General features: G+C 47.6%; 2 protein-coding genes across 14 annotated transcripts in view; one reads left to right on the forward strand and one right to left on the reverse strand.

Moving 5' to 3' along the window:
• UBE2R2 (ubiquitin conjugating enzyme E2 R2) overlaps positions 1 to 12,178 on the forward strand; it is a 51,544-nt gene extending 39,366 nt beyond the window's left edge. The window contains exons 2-5 of the mRNA XM_061477242.1: positions 544 to 630; positions 3,602 to 3,699; positions 7,707 to 7,841; positions 9,160 to 12,178. Of these exons, the coding sequence (XP_061333226.1) occupies positions 544 to 630; positions 3,602 to 3,699; positions 7,707 to 7,841; positions 9,160 to 9,379 (540 nt within the window). The 3' untranslated portion in view covers positions 9,380 to 12,178. The remainder of the gene's footprint in view (positions 1 to 543; positions 631 to 3,601; positions 3,700 to 7,706; positions 7,842 to 9,159) is intronic.
• A 3,126-nt stretch (positions 12,179 to 15,304) lies between these two features.
• The window catches only part of UBAP2 (ubiquitin associated protein 2), a 121,705-nt gene continuing 119,542 nt past the window's right edge, over positions 15,305 to 17,467 (reverse strand). For all 13 annotated transcript variants that reach the window (XM_061477199.1, XM_061477201.1, XM_061477200.1 and 10 more), the window contains 2 exons: positions 16,562 to 16,753; positions 15,305 to 15,497 (listed from right to left, as the gene is read on the reverse strand). In XM_061477199.1, coding sequence (XP_061333183.1) covers positions 15,402 to 15,497; positions 16,562 to 16,753 — 288 coding nt within the window. In that variant the 3' untranslated portion in view covers positions 15,305 to 15,401. The remainder of the gene's footprint in view (positions 15,498 to 16,561; positions 16,754 to 17,467) is intronic.

A 17,467-nucleotide genomic window follows, 5' to 3' on the forward strand; every position in this document is an offset into this window, starting at 1 on the left:
TTGGAAATGCTTGTGGTGGCATAAAATGTAGTATTGGGACCGTGGGTAGATGGACCAGCTTAACTTTCACACAAGAAAGGCAAAAAAAAAACAAACAAACACCCCTTTGCAGTGGCAAATATAAAACAGGTCTGTTCACCTTGGCAGGCACTTTTAGCCTGCTTCTGAACCCATAAAGACAGCAGTAGTATCTTGAGCAGCAGCTTTTCAAATCCATTTAACCCTGTTTAACAACAATTGTTGAACAGATCCTCTTGAATTAGGATGTGGTAGGTGTTCTTTGGCTTGTTTTCTGAGCATTAACCAGCCCAGGTCAGTCCATTTAGGTTTTTCATGTTCAGTTAGTGTTTTGATAGTAAGAAATAAATGTAGTTATACTGTGGGGTCATATGAACACTGTTCATAAAGTGAGCAATTTAATGGCCTTAACTGAAGTTTGGATTTTTCCAAGTTTTCACTGTAATTGTTGCTTGTTTATCTTTATTTATTTATTTATTTATTTACTTGTTCTGTTTCTTAACTAGAATATTTTGCTTTTTTCAGGCTCACATTAAATTTCCAATTGACTATCCATACTCACCACCTACCTTCAGATTCCTGACCAAAATGTGGCACCCCAACATTTATGAGGTAAGGTGGTTTTTAAGCAACTTTTTCTCAGGCATGTGAGAAGGCTTTCTTACTTCCTTAAGCTTTTGGAAGTATTGAAGGTACTAAATGTCTCTAGCCATAACTGAAGTGGTTAACGTCAACTAAAGCTGATGTTATGTCAGCCTTGTGGCTGGGCAGTTAAATCTAAATGTTGTAAGGAATGCTGTTCTTGGAAGTGGGGATGGAGCCGTTCTCATACATGCAGGAGGCAGCCCCAGCTGAAGTGCCATGTCATCAGCACTGGTAATTTTATGGGTTCTTAAGTGAGTCATCTGGCAGTCTCCTGACTTCAGTTTTGGACTCGGCATGTAGCCAAGTGTGGATGGTGTTTCTCTTTAAGGCTCTATTTCAGTTACATGAGAGTTGATATTTAAATAAAGATAACTTTGAGACCTGCAGATCCATCCTGTGGATGTTGATTGTGAACCCAGAAATTCTCATGCAGGAGGTGAGTGGGAAATGGTTACCAAACTGGTATGTAAAAAATGAGTCTTGGAAAGGACCTCTTCCAGTTCTGGTGGGAAAGATAAAAAATCGGCTCTAGAAACAACTGAAGGTAGGAGGAGAAACTCACCCAAAACTTGCTGGGTGTATTTTGGGGTTACTCTTCAAATACTCCAGCTCTTGTCTTTGTACTTTGTATTCATGGCAGTGTTTCTTTGAGCTGAGGGAATCTGAAGCAGCTTGCAGACTGTTTTGGAAACAACATTTGAGCAACAAAGATGAAGCACTGGGATAACTCCAAATGAAACAGAGACTAAATCAGCAAAGGGCTTGAGGTTTGAGGGTTTTTCAGGAGGGGGGGAAAATCCTTTTCAGTGTAGGGAAGATTAAAGAAAGTGGCAGTTGACAGAACCTGCTGGTGGGACTAGATGGAGAGGTTGGGGCTGATGTTCCAGTTCTCAGCAGTGAGACTTGAGAAAGAAACTTGAGTGTCTTCCCCATCTCCAGTTTAATTAGGTCAGCTAGCTGAATTCTGGTAAAACCGCATTGACCACACTGATCCCTAAAACTCTGTGCTGATCTCATCGGGCCCCATGACACTTTTACCCTTCCAGACTCTATTATGGTGCTGTTCTGCTTGAACTTCCAAACACGTAATGTTGGTTGATGCAAGAGAGAAACTTCTCGCATCCTTGCTTCTGTTTCTGCTTCCATATTGCCAAATAGTTGCTTGTCCACATGCTGCTGACCTAATTGCTTGAGAAACTTCCCCAAGTGCTGTGATGTTTTGTTCTGGTCACCAGCACTGTATTATGCCAGGAGATGGATAAAGGAAAAAACTCCATAAATTCATGGAAACCAGTAAAACCAGCATAGGCTGTGAACATACTCTTGACATTAGTAAGGTTACCTTCACCTTAAAATTACATTAAAGAGTATCTTTAGATTGCACAAGCCCGCTGAAGTCACAAAAAGGAAACTGCCTTGTTAGGGCAAACTGTTCCAGCAACATAAGTGCAAGCTTGGTTATTCAACAGCTCCAGGTAATATGTTACTGTGTGTAATTGTGTTCCTGACAAGAGCCTGCTTCAAAATGATCAGAGCTTGCTAGGTTAGCATACCCGGCAGGGTTAGTGAGCTACTGAAATCTGGATACTGATCACAAGCCTCCAACGCTGAAGAAGGATATCATTTGGCTATAAAACAAATGTCACTGTTTGTTCAAGGCAAGTTGAAATGTTTGGGAGACCCTTCATGGGAGCTGCTGTTATCTGTAGGTGTGATCACTGGCTCAGGCTCAAAGGCACTGATGCTATCCCTGTGAGCAGTACTAATTTGTGCTCTGGCTCCTGTGTAGTGTTGAGTAGTGTTGGAGGGTTGTCAGGATGTAGCTGAGACTAGATGCATGGGGACCTGTTGCCTGCAATCTTGAACAGAACTGATCCTCTGTCATCAACCTGTGCCTTGGATGAGGGTGACAGGGGCAGCATGAGTGCTGCCTCTGCTGAGGCTGTGCCCCTGAAGGTGTGGGGCTGCCTCTAGGAACTTTTAAGTCATCCCACCAGCCAGGAAGCCAGAGGTGCTAATATTTGCCCTTGGGCCCTTTCTGCACGTTCACCCCATCCTCACATAAGGCATTGGGATCTCATGAGTCCCTGGAGTCAACTTTAGTGGAGAGTATCAGCTGTGGTGAAAACTGCAATAGCACTCCTATAAAGTAATTGTGTCAGGGTGATGTTGCTTATGGAGAATTGGTTTTACAGGCTTCCTAAAGTGTTTATAAATGGTAGCTTATGAAGCTTTAAATCTATATTTGGTCTATGACACTGGTGAGTAAAACACAGATTGAGGATTATGTGGCTGTGTGACTTCCATATGCTGACAGAATATTCTTCCTCTTACATGCTGGAAGGCATTTTCAGTGAAACCTTCAGAGAGCATCTCCTGCTTTTTTCTCCTGCTATTTCAAGCAGCTGTGTCCTAGAGGAGCAGTGTAAGCCTGCCCTGCACTGTCTGTTCAACCTTATTGTGTCCTGGGAGGACTATTGTTTTGATACCTGAGCTACTATAGAGAGTGCTAAACCCTTCAATTAAAAAATTCCTGTAGCTAACTTGATACCACTGGGAGCAAGAAAACTTTTTAACCCTGCTTTGGGTTTCCTGTGACTAAAGTTAATGTCTGTCACTCAGACACTTAAGACCAATTTAGTTTTTTGTGATTTTATTACTGTTTTTCTTGCTCTGCTACATTCTTTAAACCTTTTGACTTGAGATTGCTTTGTACCAATTTGCAGACTAACCCTGCTTAGCAAGGGAAACTTTTGAGTGTATAGATAGAATAAACCCAGGAAGAATTGAGAACCATTTCCAGTTCTTGCACGTTTTCACTGGTACATGGGGTGTTCCTATCAACAAAGTTAAACTGCTCAAAACACAGAGTGGTGGAGTTGTCATCGGACCTCTGCCTCAAACCAGGTGGTTCTCAACTTCTGTTTCTGTTTTGCAGAATGGAGATGTATGTATTTCAATTCTTCACCCACCTGTAGATGATCCACAAAGTGGAGAGCTGCCATCCGAGAGGTGGAACCCTACCCAAAATGTCAGGTAACTGTGAATCGCATGTACAACAGTGACCTCAAAGGCCTATCGTCTCTCTCCAAGACTAAGGCTTGTACTGGGATGTGTTCGGAAGAGAATTTGGGGATTTTAGGGCTTGATTCAAATGGGAACCAGACTTACTAAGCTATCTGAAGGTACTGGAGTGCAGTGTGTCTTGATACTGGGCTAACAGTGTGGAGCCTTCTGTCTTGTTCACAGGATTTCATGCTCTTCAAGCAGTTCTCCAGTATCCTAGCCTTTCCAAGTCTATGTTATCCTACACTTACAGATTTCAAATTCCTCCAAGATAACAGTAGTGGAAAAGAGTATTGAGACCCAGTAGAAGTAACTTTGTGCATAAATCTGCCTACTAGGAGTAAATTTGCCTTGCAGTATTTGTTTCCTGCCCTGCAGTGTGGTATCTTGAACAGTTAGCCAGGTAGTTTTCTTCCTGTCAAAAAGAAATGAAGGATCACTAAGTGCCAGAGACATTCAAAGCTAACTTCTCCATGCTTTGAAAACCAGCTGAATTTAATTCTCATTGTCTTTATGACACTGCCATAAAGAACTGACTAGGTGGCAAGCCTCAACTGATAGTTAGGGGACAGCTCTGGGCATTGATTACTTACATTGCACACACAGTTTGAACATTTCTTTATATACAACCCGAAAGATTGACATGCAACTTCTTATAGTGCTAGTTCAGACTTCTACTCTCCATTACCGTGTTGCAGTCTTTTGGTGCTTACTTCATTGGAACATGTAGGGCTTAAGGGTGACATCTGGGGAGCAAACATTTCTCAGATCGAATGACTAGCGGAAATAAGCCTTGTTCTTAACTGTTACCCTGCTACCAGCATCACCTGTCGGGCTGAGTGCTGATAGCAACAAATCCTGCTGGGCTCCCATCTGGCTTTGCACAGCTCCAGTGTTAGACAGGAGGCAGCAGGGCTGAATGTGTGGAAGGGGAACATGCTTGTAACAAGCTGCCTGTGTCACTGAGGGCTTCTCTTCAGCTGCTTAGTGTTGTAAATCCTGCTGAGTATTGACCGTTTAATGCAGATGACTGTGGTTGAAGTGTCTGGCAGGGGAACGTCATCCTTCAGCTTTGAGAGCACCTTTGCTTCCACCTCTATGATGTTAAGCATGCTCATTAATTTCTTTAAACACAGTTGATACGGACTTTGCCCATCACTCAGAGGTAGATGAGACAGGCGTAAGTAAATATGGCAAACATCCGGCAAGATGTAAAGGAATGCAGCCATGACCTGTGACAGAGAATACTGCTTTTCTTGCATCCTGAAGCCAGTAAAGCTGAGGAATTGGTGGCAGGATTTAGAGTTGAGGCTCTCTGTTCCTTTTATTTGCCCTTCCTCATATGTCTTCTGTCTTCCCTCTGGCCTTTGAGGTGCACAGGCCAGAACTGAGCATACTCTTCAGGATGTTGGTACATCTGTATCTTGTCAGGATAGGTGATGTCCCGTCTCACTATTGCCTTGTTTCCTGAGGATGCCCATTTTGCCTTTTTTTGGCTGTCTGAGATATGGATGATTCCTGCAGCCAACTCAGTGCACTGACACAACTGTCAGTACAGCCTAAGCCAAAACTGCTTTATACGGGAGAGAAAAAACATGCCTGGACAAATCTATACCTACCTCTAGAGGTGGCTCTGAGAGGCTACAACGTAGGTAGTAGCTGGAACAAAAGAACATCCTTTTCCAGCAAGATATGTTACGGGATGTACTTGGGAGGACCAGTCTGTGCTGGTTTTGATGAAATTCAGTATCTGTTTTCAACAAAATTCATCTGTGTCTAAGCCTTTTGTTGATACATGGAGAGGAAAAAAACATGTAACAGGTCTGTTTCCTTGAGCCTCTACCATCTGGAGGCAGCAGCCAGCAAAGGGGTGTAGAGGGACTCACTCTGAGGACAACAGCTGTGTAAACACTTAAAAGAGCTTGCTGTTCCCCAGAATGGGGTGGGGGATGCAAGAAAGCAGGAGGCAGGCTTGAAATCCCCACTTGTCATGCAGTCAGCTTTCATGAAATAACATGCTAGAATAGCCTCACCTGAGAGATTCCTGACAGTATTGCGGAGGGTCAGCCTGTATCCAGTCCACCTGATGCTGAGGATGTTTTCAGCTGAACTTTTTTGTGGTTTTGGTCCTGTCAGATCCTAACAAGATCCCTTCCCATTACTGTACCTTGTTCACCTTTTACCCACAATAGCAGCTCTATGTTCAGCTCTTAAGGTATCACAGTGATGAAGCTGATCTAATGTGCTGGTAAGGGATGAGGAATACAGTGTATAATAAATAGTTGCCTTGGTGTATTTAATTAGGGTTGCAGTGACTTTGGAGTCTGGGGCACTGCAGTGAAAACTGGCTTCTCCTCAGTTTGTTGGTGGAAGGTGTGGTAGAACAGATGCTAAATCCAGATAGGAATTCCTGCCCTTAGTCTTCCCTAGACTTCACTTGCTTTACAGTAAATCTGCTACAATGGTGCTTGAGCTTACTTGGTGCCTTTACAGCCTGTTTGCTAAGAATCAAAGGACTTTGAATGAACATTTGAGGCAAAGTAGAAGATGGTTTCAATTCTGCCCATCGTTCCAGTCTGACCAGTTTTTTTCCAGAGCTGCTGTTTTCTTTTCCTACTGAATTATATTATTTGGAAAGTAAATTGTTTAAGACTCTCCTGATAGCTGTGCTGAACAGCCTGGCCAGACACAAGTGTCTAGTTTCAAAACCTTTCAAGAAACTCAGCATCCAAATGACCAAGCATTTCCTGGATATATGATCTGGTAGATCTGCTCAGCACATGCTGCTCTGAATGTGCCACTAAATCCATGCAAGTACAGGAGAGCCTCTAGTCTCTTTTAATCAAGTTCTGTAAAGCAGAACTGTAGTTCAAGACTTATTCCTTGTCTCTTGTTCTTCCGTTCTATTTAATTTGAGAGCTGTTGACAGCAGAACCACTTCGGACATGATGAAGCTGTTGTGGTAGCTACAGCCAGATAGCTGGGTGTGCAGAGCCACCTGATGGGACTCACGGAGTTTTGTGCTGGTTGTGGCAATGTGTGAGCAGCAAAGGGTTGAATCTCTGAAGTGCAAAAGGCTGTAGGAAATGCATGAGAAGGGTCTGGGTGAGGGAGGTGGTGTTTGCCCCAGTAAATACCAGCAGGGCAGTCAGCAGCTCTGTGCTACTCTAGACATGGAGGGAGGCAGTCTGCCTGCCAAGGGTTGTGTGAATGCCTTCTTCTGGCTTTGTTGAGTACCTGCAGCTGAATCCTGCTGGGCCCTGGGCAGCTTGCCTGGATATTGAAAAACAACTGCACAGTCTTCCCCTTGCTGTGCTCAAGTGCTGTTACAGCATCCTTAGGGGCTGGCCATCCATGGTGGTGTGGACAAGCTGAACTCTGGTCTGATCCTGACTTTGCCTGCTTCCCTGTCACAGGCACAGACATGGTGGTTTGTAGTCAGATGAGATCAGAGAATCACAGAAGCGCAGACAGGTCCAACCCCTGCCATGAGCAGGGACACCTTCCACTAGAGCAGGTTGCGCCAAGCCCCTGTGTCCAACCTGGCCTCGAGCACTGCCAGGGATGGGGCAGCCACAGCTTCTCTGGGCACCCTGTGCCAGCACCTCAGCACCCTCACAGGGAAGAACTTCTTCCTGATGTCTAATCTCAGTCTCCCCTCTGCCAGTTTAAAGCCATTCCCCCTTGTCCTGTCACTACATGCCAGTGTAAAAAGTCCCTCTCCAAGTTTCTTGTAGGCCCCCTTTAGGTACTGAAAGGCTGCTGTAAGATCCTTGAAGTTTGTGTTGTGTCACTGTTCCTATGCCAATAGCCAGGGTCTGAAATTCCTGAGTATCTACTCTCACTTCAGATATTATCCTTAAATTATCCTTAGCTTAAGATAAGACTTAAAATGAGTTCCTGACCTAAAGAAGTTGTCAGCATCCAGAACCAGTGAATGTGTTAGCTCTGACTGCTGTTGTGGTTACCTTTTTCAGGACTATCTTACTGAGTGTAATCTCTTTGCTTAATGAGCCCAATACGTTCTCTCCTGCCAACGTGGATGCATCAGTCATGTTCAGGAAATGGAGGGACAGTAAAGGAAAAGACAAGGAGTACGCTGAAATCATAAGGTAAGCTTTGTCATTGTTTGATGCCACCAGCCTCTGGTTTTGAATGCTGTAAACCAGGCTGCTTGCAGAATTTGCTGAAACCAGCTTCTCGCTGTGGTTGTTTCTTTGGAAATGAATTGTCATTGTATTCCAAGTCCATGCTTCTGGTCCCTCTAGGATTCCCAGCACACAGGAGCAGCGTAAACTTCTGGAGCAGAAGGACTGGGCTGATCAGTCTAAATTCTTTTTTCATGCTAATCTGGCACGATGCTCTGTAAAACCTATTGGCTGCTTGTAAATCCCAGTTGAAGTCCCTACTTGCCTTTGAGCACTGCCTGCATTGCTTGGGATGTGATTCAAACTGACTGCATCCTACTAAGTGTGTGCTTAATCCCCTCATGAATCATAATCTTGTCCCTCCCATTTGAAGGCGTATCAGTGGGATTTGGCAAGCGCTTGCAAAGCTGGGTTTGATTAGCTGGAAGCACTGCTCAGTCTTGACTGTCCTTTGCTGAGAAGTTCATGGTTCATCAGGTGCTGTAAGGAAATCATGTAAACTTGATTCAGGTTGCTGAGCAGTAGATGGGCAGCCCATACTGCAGTGGGACTGGGGCAAGAACACATCTGCTCTGACTTCACTAGCTGAATGAGCAGGGTATACCCCTGCCTGGAGTTGTGCAGGGCAGTGTGCTGAGAGCCTCACTAGGAGGTTATCTTTGCCTCCAGTGCCCTTGGCTTCAGCAGAGCTGGATGTAATCCATCAGCAGGGGGTGGGAGACTGTATGGGGTGAAGGCACAGGCTGCTACCTGCTCCTCACCTTGATGGTCCCCCATAGCCCAAGTGCTGTGGCCCAAGCCAGAGCCTTTTCCTAGGGCAAGAGGGGAACACTTGTCTTCTGCCAGCCCCAGCAGCAGCTCAGGGTGCAGCCACGTGCTGTGGATGCTGTTGCTGGGAGATGGCTGTGGGGATTGCAGTTTGGAGCATGCTGGGGTAGAGTCATCAGTGGTGGAGTCAATAAATCATCATGGGAAATCCCTGACCATCCCTTCCATAGCAGATGTGATGCAATTTGCTCTGAGCTCTGGCAGAGGTCTCTGCTGCGGTGTCCTGTAGAATAACTGATTTTGTGTGTTGCTGGGCACGTGTGTGCTGCAGACATCCCTGGAGCACTCCCAAACCCGTGGCTGCAGGAACTAAATCTGTTCCTGGTGCTGTTTGTGATGCTTCAGCCAAAGATCAGGTCTGCTGATGCTGAGGTGCCAGGAGGGCTGGGGCTGGCAGGGACCGAGCCGCACTGGCACACAGCCCTGCTCATTCTGTGCGTCCTTCTCGCTGCAGGAAACAGGTTTTGGCCACCAAAGCTGAGGCAGAGAAGGATGGTGTGAAGGTCCCCACTACGCTGGCAGAGTACTGCATCAAAACTAAAGTGCCTTCCAATGACAACAGTTCGGATTTGCTTTACGACGACTTGTACGATGACGACATTGACGACGAAGATGAGGAGGAGGAGGATGCCGACTGTTACGATGATGATGATTCTGGCAATGAGGAGTCGTGACCTGCTCCCCCGGTGCCCCTGTACTGCCCTGCCGACTCAGGCCAGAAGGGAGCAGCGGTAACATAGCAGCAGTCCAGCAAAAAAGTGGGGGGGGAGGGCCAAAAGAAAAAAAAACAAACTCTTGTCTCCTGCTGTCTCCCGTTGTATGGATCTGTTTGCTCCTTTTTTATGGACCTCTTAGAGACCCTCCACAGAATGTCTGAATTCTTGCATTCTTAGCCCTCTTATCACTGTATTACGATTTCTTTTTGAAAAAAAGAAAAAAAAAAAAAAAACCCTTTCACTTCTCTACGAAACAGCTCACAGCAAAAACAGGTTTGCTCGCCTTTAGGTTCTTGAGTTGCAGCCTTGCATTGAGATGTTTAATGTATTTAAAGCTGGAATAAACCCGCTGGAAGCTGGGTTGGTTTTTTCATTCTTTTCCGGGGGAGCTCAAGTGCTGCATTTACTGGGGAATTAAAAACAAAACAAGATCCACATAAAGCAAATTGCCAAGGTTTAGCTGCTCCATTTACGATAATAGTGTGTGTACATTCGTTTAGCCTTGTGGTGGTGGCTTTTCCTTTATAAGGTGTGGGGCGGAGAGTGTAAAGCTACTGTGTCGAGCTTGATGGGATATCACTGAAAGGTACAGTATTCCTTTTCCAGCCTGCTCAACATAGGAAATAGCTGGTCCCTGGAGCCCCAGGGGGCACGATCAGCTTTGTCTCTGAAAAAGGCTTGTGAAACGAACCCTAAAATAAACACTTTAACACTTCGTGTCTGTACAGCTGAGCCCTGGGTTGCTATTTATTTTATGTTTTATTCTTTTTCAGACTAGGTCGGGGTTGGGAAAGCTCAGTTTAGCTATGCTGCTGAGGCCTGCTGGAGCTGCCTCTGTGAAGGGAGGAGAACAGATACACATCACACTGCCCAGCAGGTCAGCCTTCATCCTCAGCTACTTTATGGCAGGGGGGGGATACTGAAAGACTCCTGCCGCAGTGCTTGCTAGCAGCCCGTGCTTCCTGCAGCCTGTGTCCAGTGTTTGTGGTGTTTATGTAGGTCACACATTGGTAAATGCGGAGATAAAGAGCTGCCTTTGGTGCCTGCCTGGGGTGGCCAGGCTGCCCCTGTGCCTGCAGAAGCTATGGGGCACAGGGGATGGATGTGTGCCGGGCTCTCCCCTGCCTTGCTGGGGGAGAGCACGGGTGCATGTGTGCAGCCCACCGGAGAGGGGTACATGGTGCTTTCAGGCTGTAAGAGAAGGCCAGCGGCAGGGTTAGACAGGCTCTTTCGCAGCATGCTTCAGCCGGTGCACTAAGCTCAGCCTTCTGCATGTTTTTGGGATCTCTTGGCAGAGCTTAGGGGGGGATCCGGCTTGCTCGTGTCTGCAGAACCCTCTTCCCCAGTCACTCAGCACCCTCACCCCTTTGCAGTGTGCTGCTTGTGTTTGCCTGTGGTGCAGTGGCCCCAGTTCACCCTTTGCATGCTCCTCCTGTGCTGAGCCTGCACCTCCAGCATCAGGGCTGAGGTGCAAGACCCTCCATCAACACAGGTACAGAGGTGGCTTTACCCTGACAGAGCTGCAGGCTTGGGCACTTGCTTCTGCCTCCCCTTGGTGTATCTCAGGGCTTTCAATGGTACGTCACCGGGGTGCTTTGCTGGGAGTAACCTTTGTTCTGTCACCAGCTCCGTGGCTGTGTCCCGGGGGACAAGGAGGAGCGGGATGGGAGCGAGCGCCTGGATGGAGAGCAGGGGAGGGCAGCCCTTGGGGTGATGAAGGCTGGTGGGCTCTCTGCAAGTGAGCAGGGCAGATGTGCATCCAGGACACTGCTTGGCTGGGATGTGCTGCAGCAGGGACAGCCCCTGTGGTGACACCTTGTCCCCCAGTGCTCCTGTGACCCTCTGCCTGCATGTTACCTGGGGAGGCAGCCAAACCCCTCCTGCAGCATCCTGCAAGTGTTGCCCCAGCTCATCCCGCTTCCAGCAAGGGCAAGCTCAGCCCCTCGTGTTTCTGGTGCTGGAAGAGGGGCTCCCCTGCACCAGCGATGGTGTGGGGCACCCCCAGTCCTGGGGCTGCATGGGGATAGGGACACCACCTTCCATGTTTCGGGTGCTGCTTGGAGGGTGAAGGAGCAGAGTGTGGCTGTGCTCATGGCTTGAAATGAGGATACTGCATCTTTCAGGATTCCCCTTGTACTTTTGACCGTCTTCACTGTATACTCTCCAGTGACTTGTATTTTCAAGCTTGGTGTTGTAAGATGCATTATCATGACTCTACCTTTTTTTAAACTCAAAAGCAAACTATTTTGAGCGCTCCTACATTGAACAGACTGATTTCTCTTTCCTGCTGTCCTGTGCAGTGTCATTGCTTGTTGACTTGCTGGTTTCCTTTCTTTTTAAGATACAAACTGAAGTATGAGGGTGGTTTTTTGTTTTTTTTTTTTTTTTGGTTTGTTTTTGGTTTGTTTTTTAACTATTTAAGAGATTGCAGAAAAAATGTTTACCTGATCTGTGTATTCCGGAGTTTTTATCTTGACCCTTTTCTCCTGTGTTGGCTGATATTAGCGTTTACATTTGCAACTACAGGCCCCTTCAAATGCAGTTTTCAACCATTCTGAAACCAGCAGGGTACACTAGATTTCTAAGTAGTTTTCTTAGGTGAAAGCCCAGATGTTTTTCCTTTTTGTTTTTCTTTTTCTCTTCAGTATAATTTACCAGAAAGAATTAACTGATGCATTTTTGTGTTGTCTTCCCCTTCAGTAGTTATATTTTGTCTTTTCTGCACATCTGTCTACTAATAAAAATGTGAAATGAAAATGACCCTGGCATGGTCCTTCACTGTTAATCGAGCTGGTTGGGTTGTGTGGGTTACATAAAAGGCTTAGATAACATCTGTTCACAGGTTCAGTATCAATGCCATGCACATAATTAGCTGGAAGGTGATAGGCAGATAAAGCTGCTGTTTGACAGATGCTTGCCTAAGCCCCAGACTAAAAGGATGAACTGATTTAGAGAAAGGCTTTCACAACAGGCCTTGGGCTTTGCTGCTGAGAAACCTAAAACCAGCATGGGCATGATTCAGTGCCTCATGTACCTGCAGCAAGGGTGCAGGCCGTGGGGCAGAGCTCCTGCTGCTATGGGGCTGAGGTGCTGGGGGAAAGGGCTGGGGCCTCATCCAGAAGCTTGGCAGAGGAATCAAGGTCATCACTCCAGCCCCACAGGGAATTCCCTGGGTTCCTGTGAGCTCCATAGGGAAGAGGTTTGTTTCACAGTACCAGGCTGCTGCATGAGTAAAATTAGGAGGGCACATGTGTGGGAGCTGTGCTTGGCATCATGTGCAGCACAGCACCTGCTGAGTCAAATGTGGCTGTGGCCCGAGAGCTTTGGGTTCACAGCCACGCTGGGGGACTGGTGATGGCATTGCAGGAGCCTCTATGTTGGGCAATGGGACTGAGAGGGATTGTGACCAGCTTGTTCTGGCTGCTCCATTCAGCAGACGTGAGGCAGGACACGCTCTCCAGCCCAGCCTGCACTCCCCAGCTGCCCTTTTATTTGATGGCCAAGTGCCCATGAGCAACCTTGGCTCTATGATCATAGGGGAAGGAACAGGGGCCTAGGGAAGTGCTGCAGAATTGCCCAGCAGATCCAATAGGAAATGGGAATCCAATAGGAAAACATTCTGTTTAGTCTGGCTTGGAAAGGAGGGGAGCCTGCCTGTGGCTGGGTGCAGAGCACCCCAGGGTGGGTGGGAAGGTGCCTTTGCTGCCCTGTGCTGGGGAAGAGGGAGCTGGAGGCCATCATAGCCCATGGCCACGAGGAGTGGAAGCGCTGCCCTTTCTGTACCCACAGCCATGGCCAAGGATGGACACTGCAGCTGGGGAGGGCAGGGGAGCACTGGCTGCAGTCAGCCCCTGCCAGAAGCTGCTCTGAGCCCTAAGGCTCAGAGGGCTGCTGTGCACCAGCACCAACACTGAGCATTGCCTTTAGCCACTGTGTGGAACCCGGCACACAGGCAAGCACTGACATACACCTATGAACAACCGAAGTGCATGCTGCAGGCTATGGAGAATGTTTTCCAGAGCATCTCCTATGAGGCAGCAGCTGTCACAAGTGAAGGAGGTGCTGTTGCTGTCAGCCTTCGTAGACCTGGCAGCAGGGCCCCAGCCTGCAGAAACTGTTGTGTCCTCCTTGACATTCAGGCCCCAGAGCTGTTGGCCAAGGGGTCACAGCAGCTGCTGAAGTTCAACCAGTATAAAAACTTGAGCTGGGGCAGAGTAATCCCAGTGCTGCTCATGGTGTGCTGCTCACAGGTAAGGAGAGGGCCAAGTGACACACTGACTTGGGCTCCTACAGGACCTCAGAGATGGTATGTTAAGAACAAAACGTGGTTTTCATGGTAGAAACAGCTCCATTATTGTGTCTTCTTCTGGATCTTGAAACAGAACTGGGAAGTGCAAAAAAGCCCCTTCCCTGCTGCACGGACATGTACAGCTTCACCTCTACACCCTACCTCTGCTGCCTGGGGCCAGGATGCTCAGGGTGAGCTGGGCCAGGCGCTGCCCCTCTGTGCCCATGCTGGTGGAGGCCATGGACCTCACAGCAGCACTGAAGCCACACTCCTGCTTTACCCATGCCATCTGTTCCGTAGGGATTTGTACAGAGCACAGGACCAGAGGACACAATAGGCAGGGATGGACGCGCATGACACGGGCCAGGGTGCTGCCCAGGGCCCACTGAGGTACACTCACCTTGGCCATGGTACTCAGCTTCCCCTGCAGCCCCATGTGCTGCTCTCACCCTCCCAGCTCAGCTTTTGTTGGGTGGAGCAGGGGGTAAAGGGACAGGCTGTGAAAGCAAAGCTTCTCCTGGAACCCTTGAAAATGCAGACAAACACTAGTGATATGCTCAGATCTTTATTAGGTGGAGGAAGGGGTAGAAAGAAATGAAACATTCACCGCACTGGTGTAGGACAAGAAGGACTAGGAGTTGCCTCCATAAGGGTCTCTGTTTTATAAAAGTGGGAGGGATAGGTGAAGTTTTCATCCAGTAGCTCTGGCTTTCCTGGGCAGGGTGGCTCAGGGCAAAAAGAGGTACAAGACAGAGCTTATACTTTAAGAAACCGCTACCCAGTTTTTGCCTCTAATGATGCAAAGGAGGTTCCAGGACGCACTGAGCCATCCACAGTCTCTTGCTAGAGAAACAGAATTAAAAAAAAACAACAACCAAACAAACAAACCCTAAAACAAACCAAAAAGGGAAACCCCTTTTATTTTTATTGTTAAAAAAAAATAAAAATAATAATGTGAGGCTGCAGCTCAGGGCCACAGTGACCAAACTGCCCACAGGGCTTCATCTTCCACAGCAGGAGGGAGGCGGGAGACAAAAGAAAGGGGAAGGCCCATAAAACATGTTTTTTCTGTTCTTTTTCCCCACCCCTCTCACCCCGTTTAAATGATAGCTATACTGGGGGCTGAAGGGAGAAATCAAAGCAACAGGGCACATCTTGATTTCTTTGGGTGGAAAGGAGCAGGCCTCCTTATTTGCCTGAATTTAGAACTGCATTAAATAAATGGGCTCCAGCTCACAAAAAAAAGAAAAAAAAAAACCAAAAATGAAACAAAAAAAACCCAAAATGGTACAGTTTGTCATTGACAGAGTTATAAAATCCATAGAGCTTAAAGAAAGAACAAGAAAGGATGGCCTGGTACAGATGGGAAATGGATAATTATTTTTCCTACAAAGAAAAAAAAAATGGCTGCAAGATGCAGAAAACCCACATTTAGGCTCTATTACATTTACAAATACATACATAAATATATTACATACAACAGTAACTCAAAGAGGAAGCAGGTGAGTCACACAGAGGATGGATGGATGGCTGCAGTTCTCCCCACACAGACGTTTGGCTGAGCAGTTACTTCTCCCAATAAATCCAGGAATGGGCTTCGTTTTTTTGACTTTTTTCTCTTTTCTTTCATTTTTCTTTGTTTCTTTTTCTCCTCCTCTCCTTCCACTCTCTCCCTCCTCCCCAGTGTCGGATTTAGTTTGTCCAGTACGGAGAAGTGCCATAGGCGGTTTTGGTAGCCTGAGACTTTTGCTGCATGGTGCTGGGTTGGTTGCGTTGGCCAGATCCACCCTAGAAACAGGCAACAAAGGAGATAAGAGGCATCAGCTACCATAGAAAGTAGAGCCCATGTGAACATTACCAGAGGAGCTGCCACCCCAGGGGACAGCCCTAGTGCCCACCAGTGCAGCAATGCTCCCCCTGAACTGACCCGTTGCTGCCCTGCATCTCTGTGTCTCACAATCCAGGATGAGCAGCCACAGAGACACTGAAGCAGATCACATGGATGCACCATTCCACTGCCTTCCATCCAAGTCAGGTTTAAGCACAAGGAAGGAGAGGAGCAGGAGTGGGGACAGCAAAGGCACTCCCTCTCTCAAGGTGAACAGAGGTGGTGCACCAGCCAAGGACATCACACACACACAGCAAGAAGTAATTTCCTATTTCTGGACTCTAAGGCAGGACACTCTGTTTTTTCAGGGAACCTTAATAGTGAGGAAAGGAAACGCATGAGCTGGTGAAACCAAATCAGAGCTGATATGCAACCTGCAAGGGGATGCTGAACTTTATCCCCCAGGGCTACTGTACAAGTGCTCATGATCTACTCCTGGGCCAGCTGAGGCTGGCAGGGACCTCTAGAGGTGTCTTGCCTAACCCCTGAGCCTCCTGTTCTCCAGCCTCAACAGTCCCAGCTCTCCCAGCCTTTCCTCACAGGAGAGATGCTGCAGTCAGTTGTTTCACCGTCTTTGTGGATCTATGCCGGACTTTTCTCAGTGTGTCCACGTCTCTCTCATACTGAGGACCCCAGAATGGAACACGACAGCTGTAGCTGTAGCCTCACCAGTGCTGATCAGCTCCCTTAACCTGCTGGAAATGCTTTCCCTAATGCAGTCCAGGATCACACTGTCCTTCTTTAGGGCAAGGACATGAAGTTCCCCTAGCTCAGCTTCATGAGGCTCCCTCTCCAACCTGGTCAACAGCATCAAGTTTGTCAATATGCAATCACTGTCATTCCCTTTTCCCAATGAGCAAAGCAAGGATTCAGAGGGAAGCCAACCCCCACTAAGCCCTCCTGGGATGTGGGGGGAGCAATCTGTCCTCAAGCATGCTGTAGAAGCAAGAAGGGTCAAACTCACCTGCCCGTCTTGCTGAAGATGGTGATGCAGCAACTGGGAATGAGGCTGCTGATGTGCAGGGAGGATATGGAGAAACGGGGCTGGAGCATAACCCGGGGCAGCACCAGGGTTCAGGGGCCCAGTCGATCCAAGAGCAGAGGGCAGGCTGAAAGGAGGCGGTGTGCCAGCATGGAATCCCTGCTTGTCAAATGTCTGCACGGGAGGCGACGGGAACAGTGTCAGAGACTGGTATGAGCAGCCCCACAGTGTCCAGGTAAGAAAAGAACAGCCCAAACACATCACCTTAACCTTTCACAAACCCCATGAGCAAGCCAAGTTACATTAAATACTTGCAAGCACTTAGGCGGAGTAGTTCAGGAGTTTCAGCTCCTGTTCTCACCCATACTTCTGCACTAATGTCTCCAGTATTTTATTTCTATTTCCACAGCTATTGTGTTCCTTTTTTCATCAACCTCTTCTCACTCAGTGGGACACAGGATGGCAGCAGCTGCCTGAAATCAGTCCTTCACACATCACAGGGGCTCAGCCTTGACCTACCACAGCAGCCCAACAAAAATGCAAGAACAACTTGCAGTAAGATTTTCCTTCCCTGGCCCCTGGTAAGCATGTAGCTGAGAGATGGCTTCTTATTTGTAAGCATGGTTCACATCCAGACGCTAATTACCCTGGCTGAAGGTGCAGGCAGGAGAAAACAGGAGCTGGACATAAGCCCACCACACTTTGTCAAAGCCCTTCCTGCCTTCCCTGGGAAGCTGCATGCTGTGTATGGCCACAGGATGTCATGGCGCAAGGGCCCTCGGGTGTTTGAGGTAGTGCTGTGCATGGCAGTGGGGCTGGAACTAGATGATCTTAAGGTCCTTTCCAACCCAAATCATTCTGTGATTCTATGACTTATGTGCGCCAGCA

The sequence above is a fragment of the Pezoporus flaviventris genome, unplaced genomic scaffold, assembly GCF_033815535.1.
Source record: "Pezoporus flaviventris isolate CSIRO_AGI_PZ_B2104156 unplaced genomic scaffold, CSIRO_AGI_Pfla_v1 ptg000100l, whole genome shotgun sequence".
In the NCBI taxonomy this organism is placed as follows: Eukaryota; Metazoa; Chordata; class Aves; order Psittaciformes; family Psittacidae; genus Pezoporus; species Pezoporus flaviventris.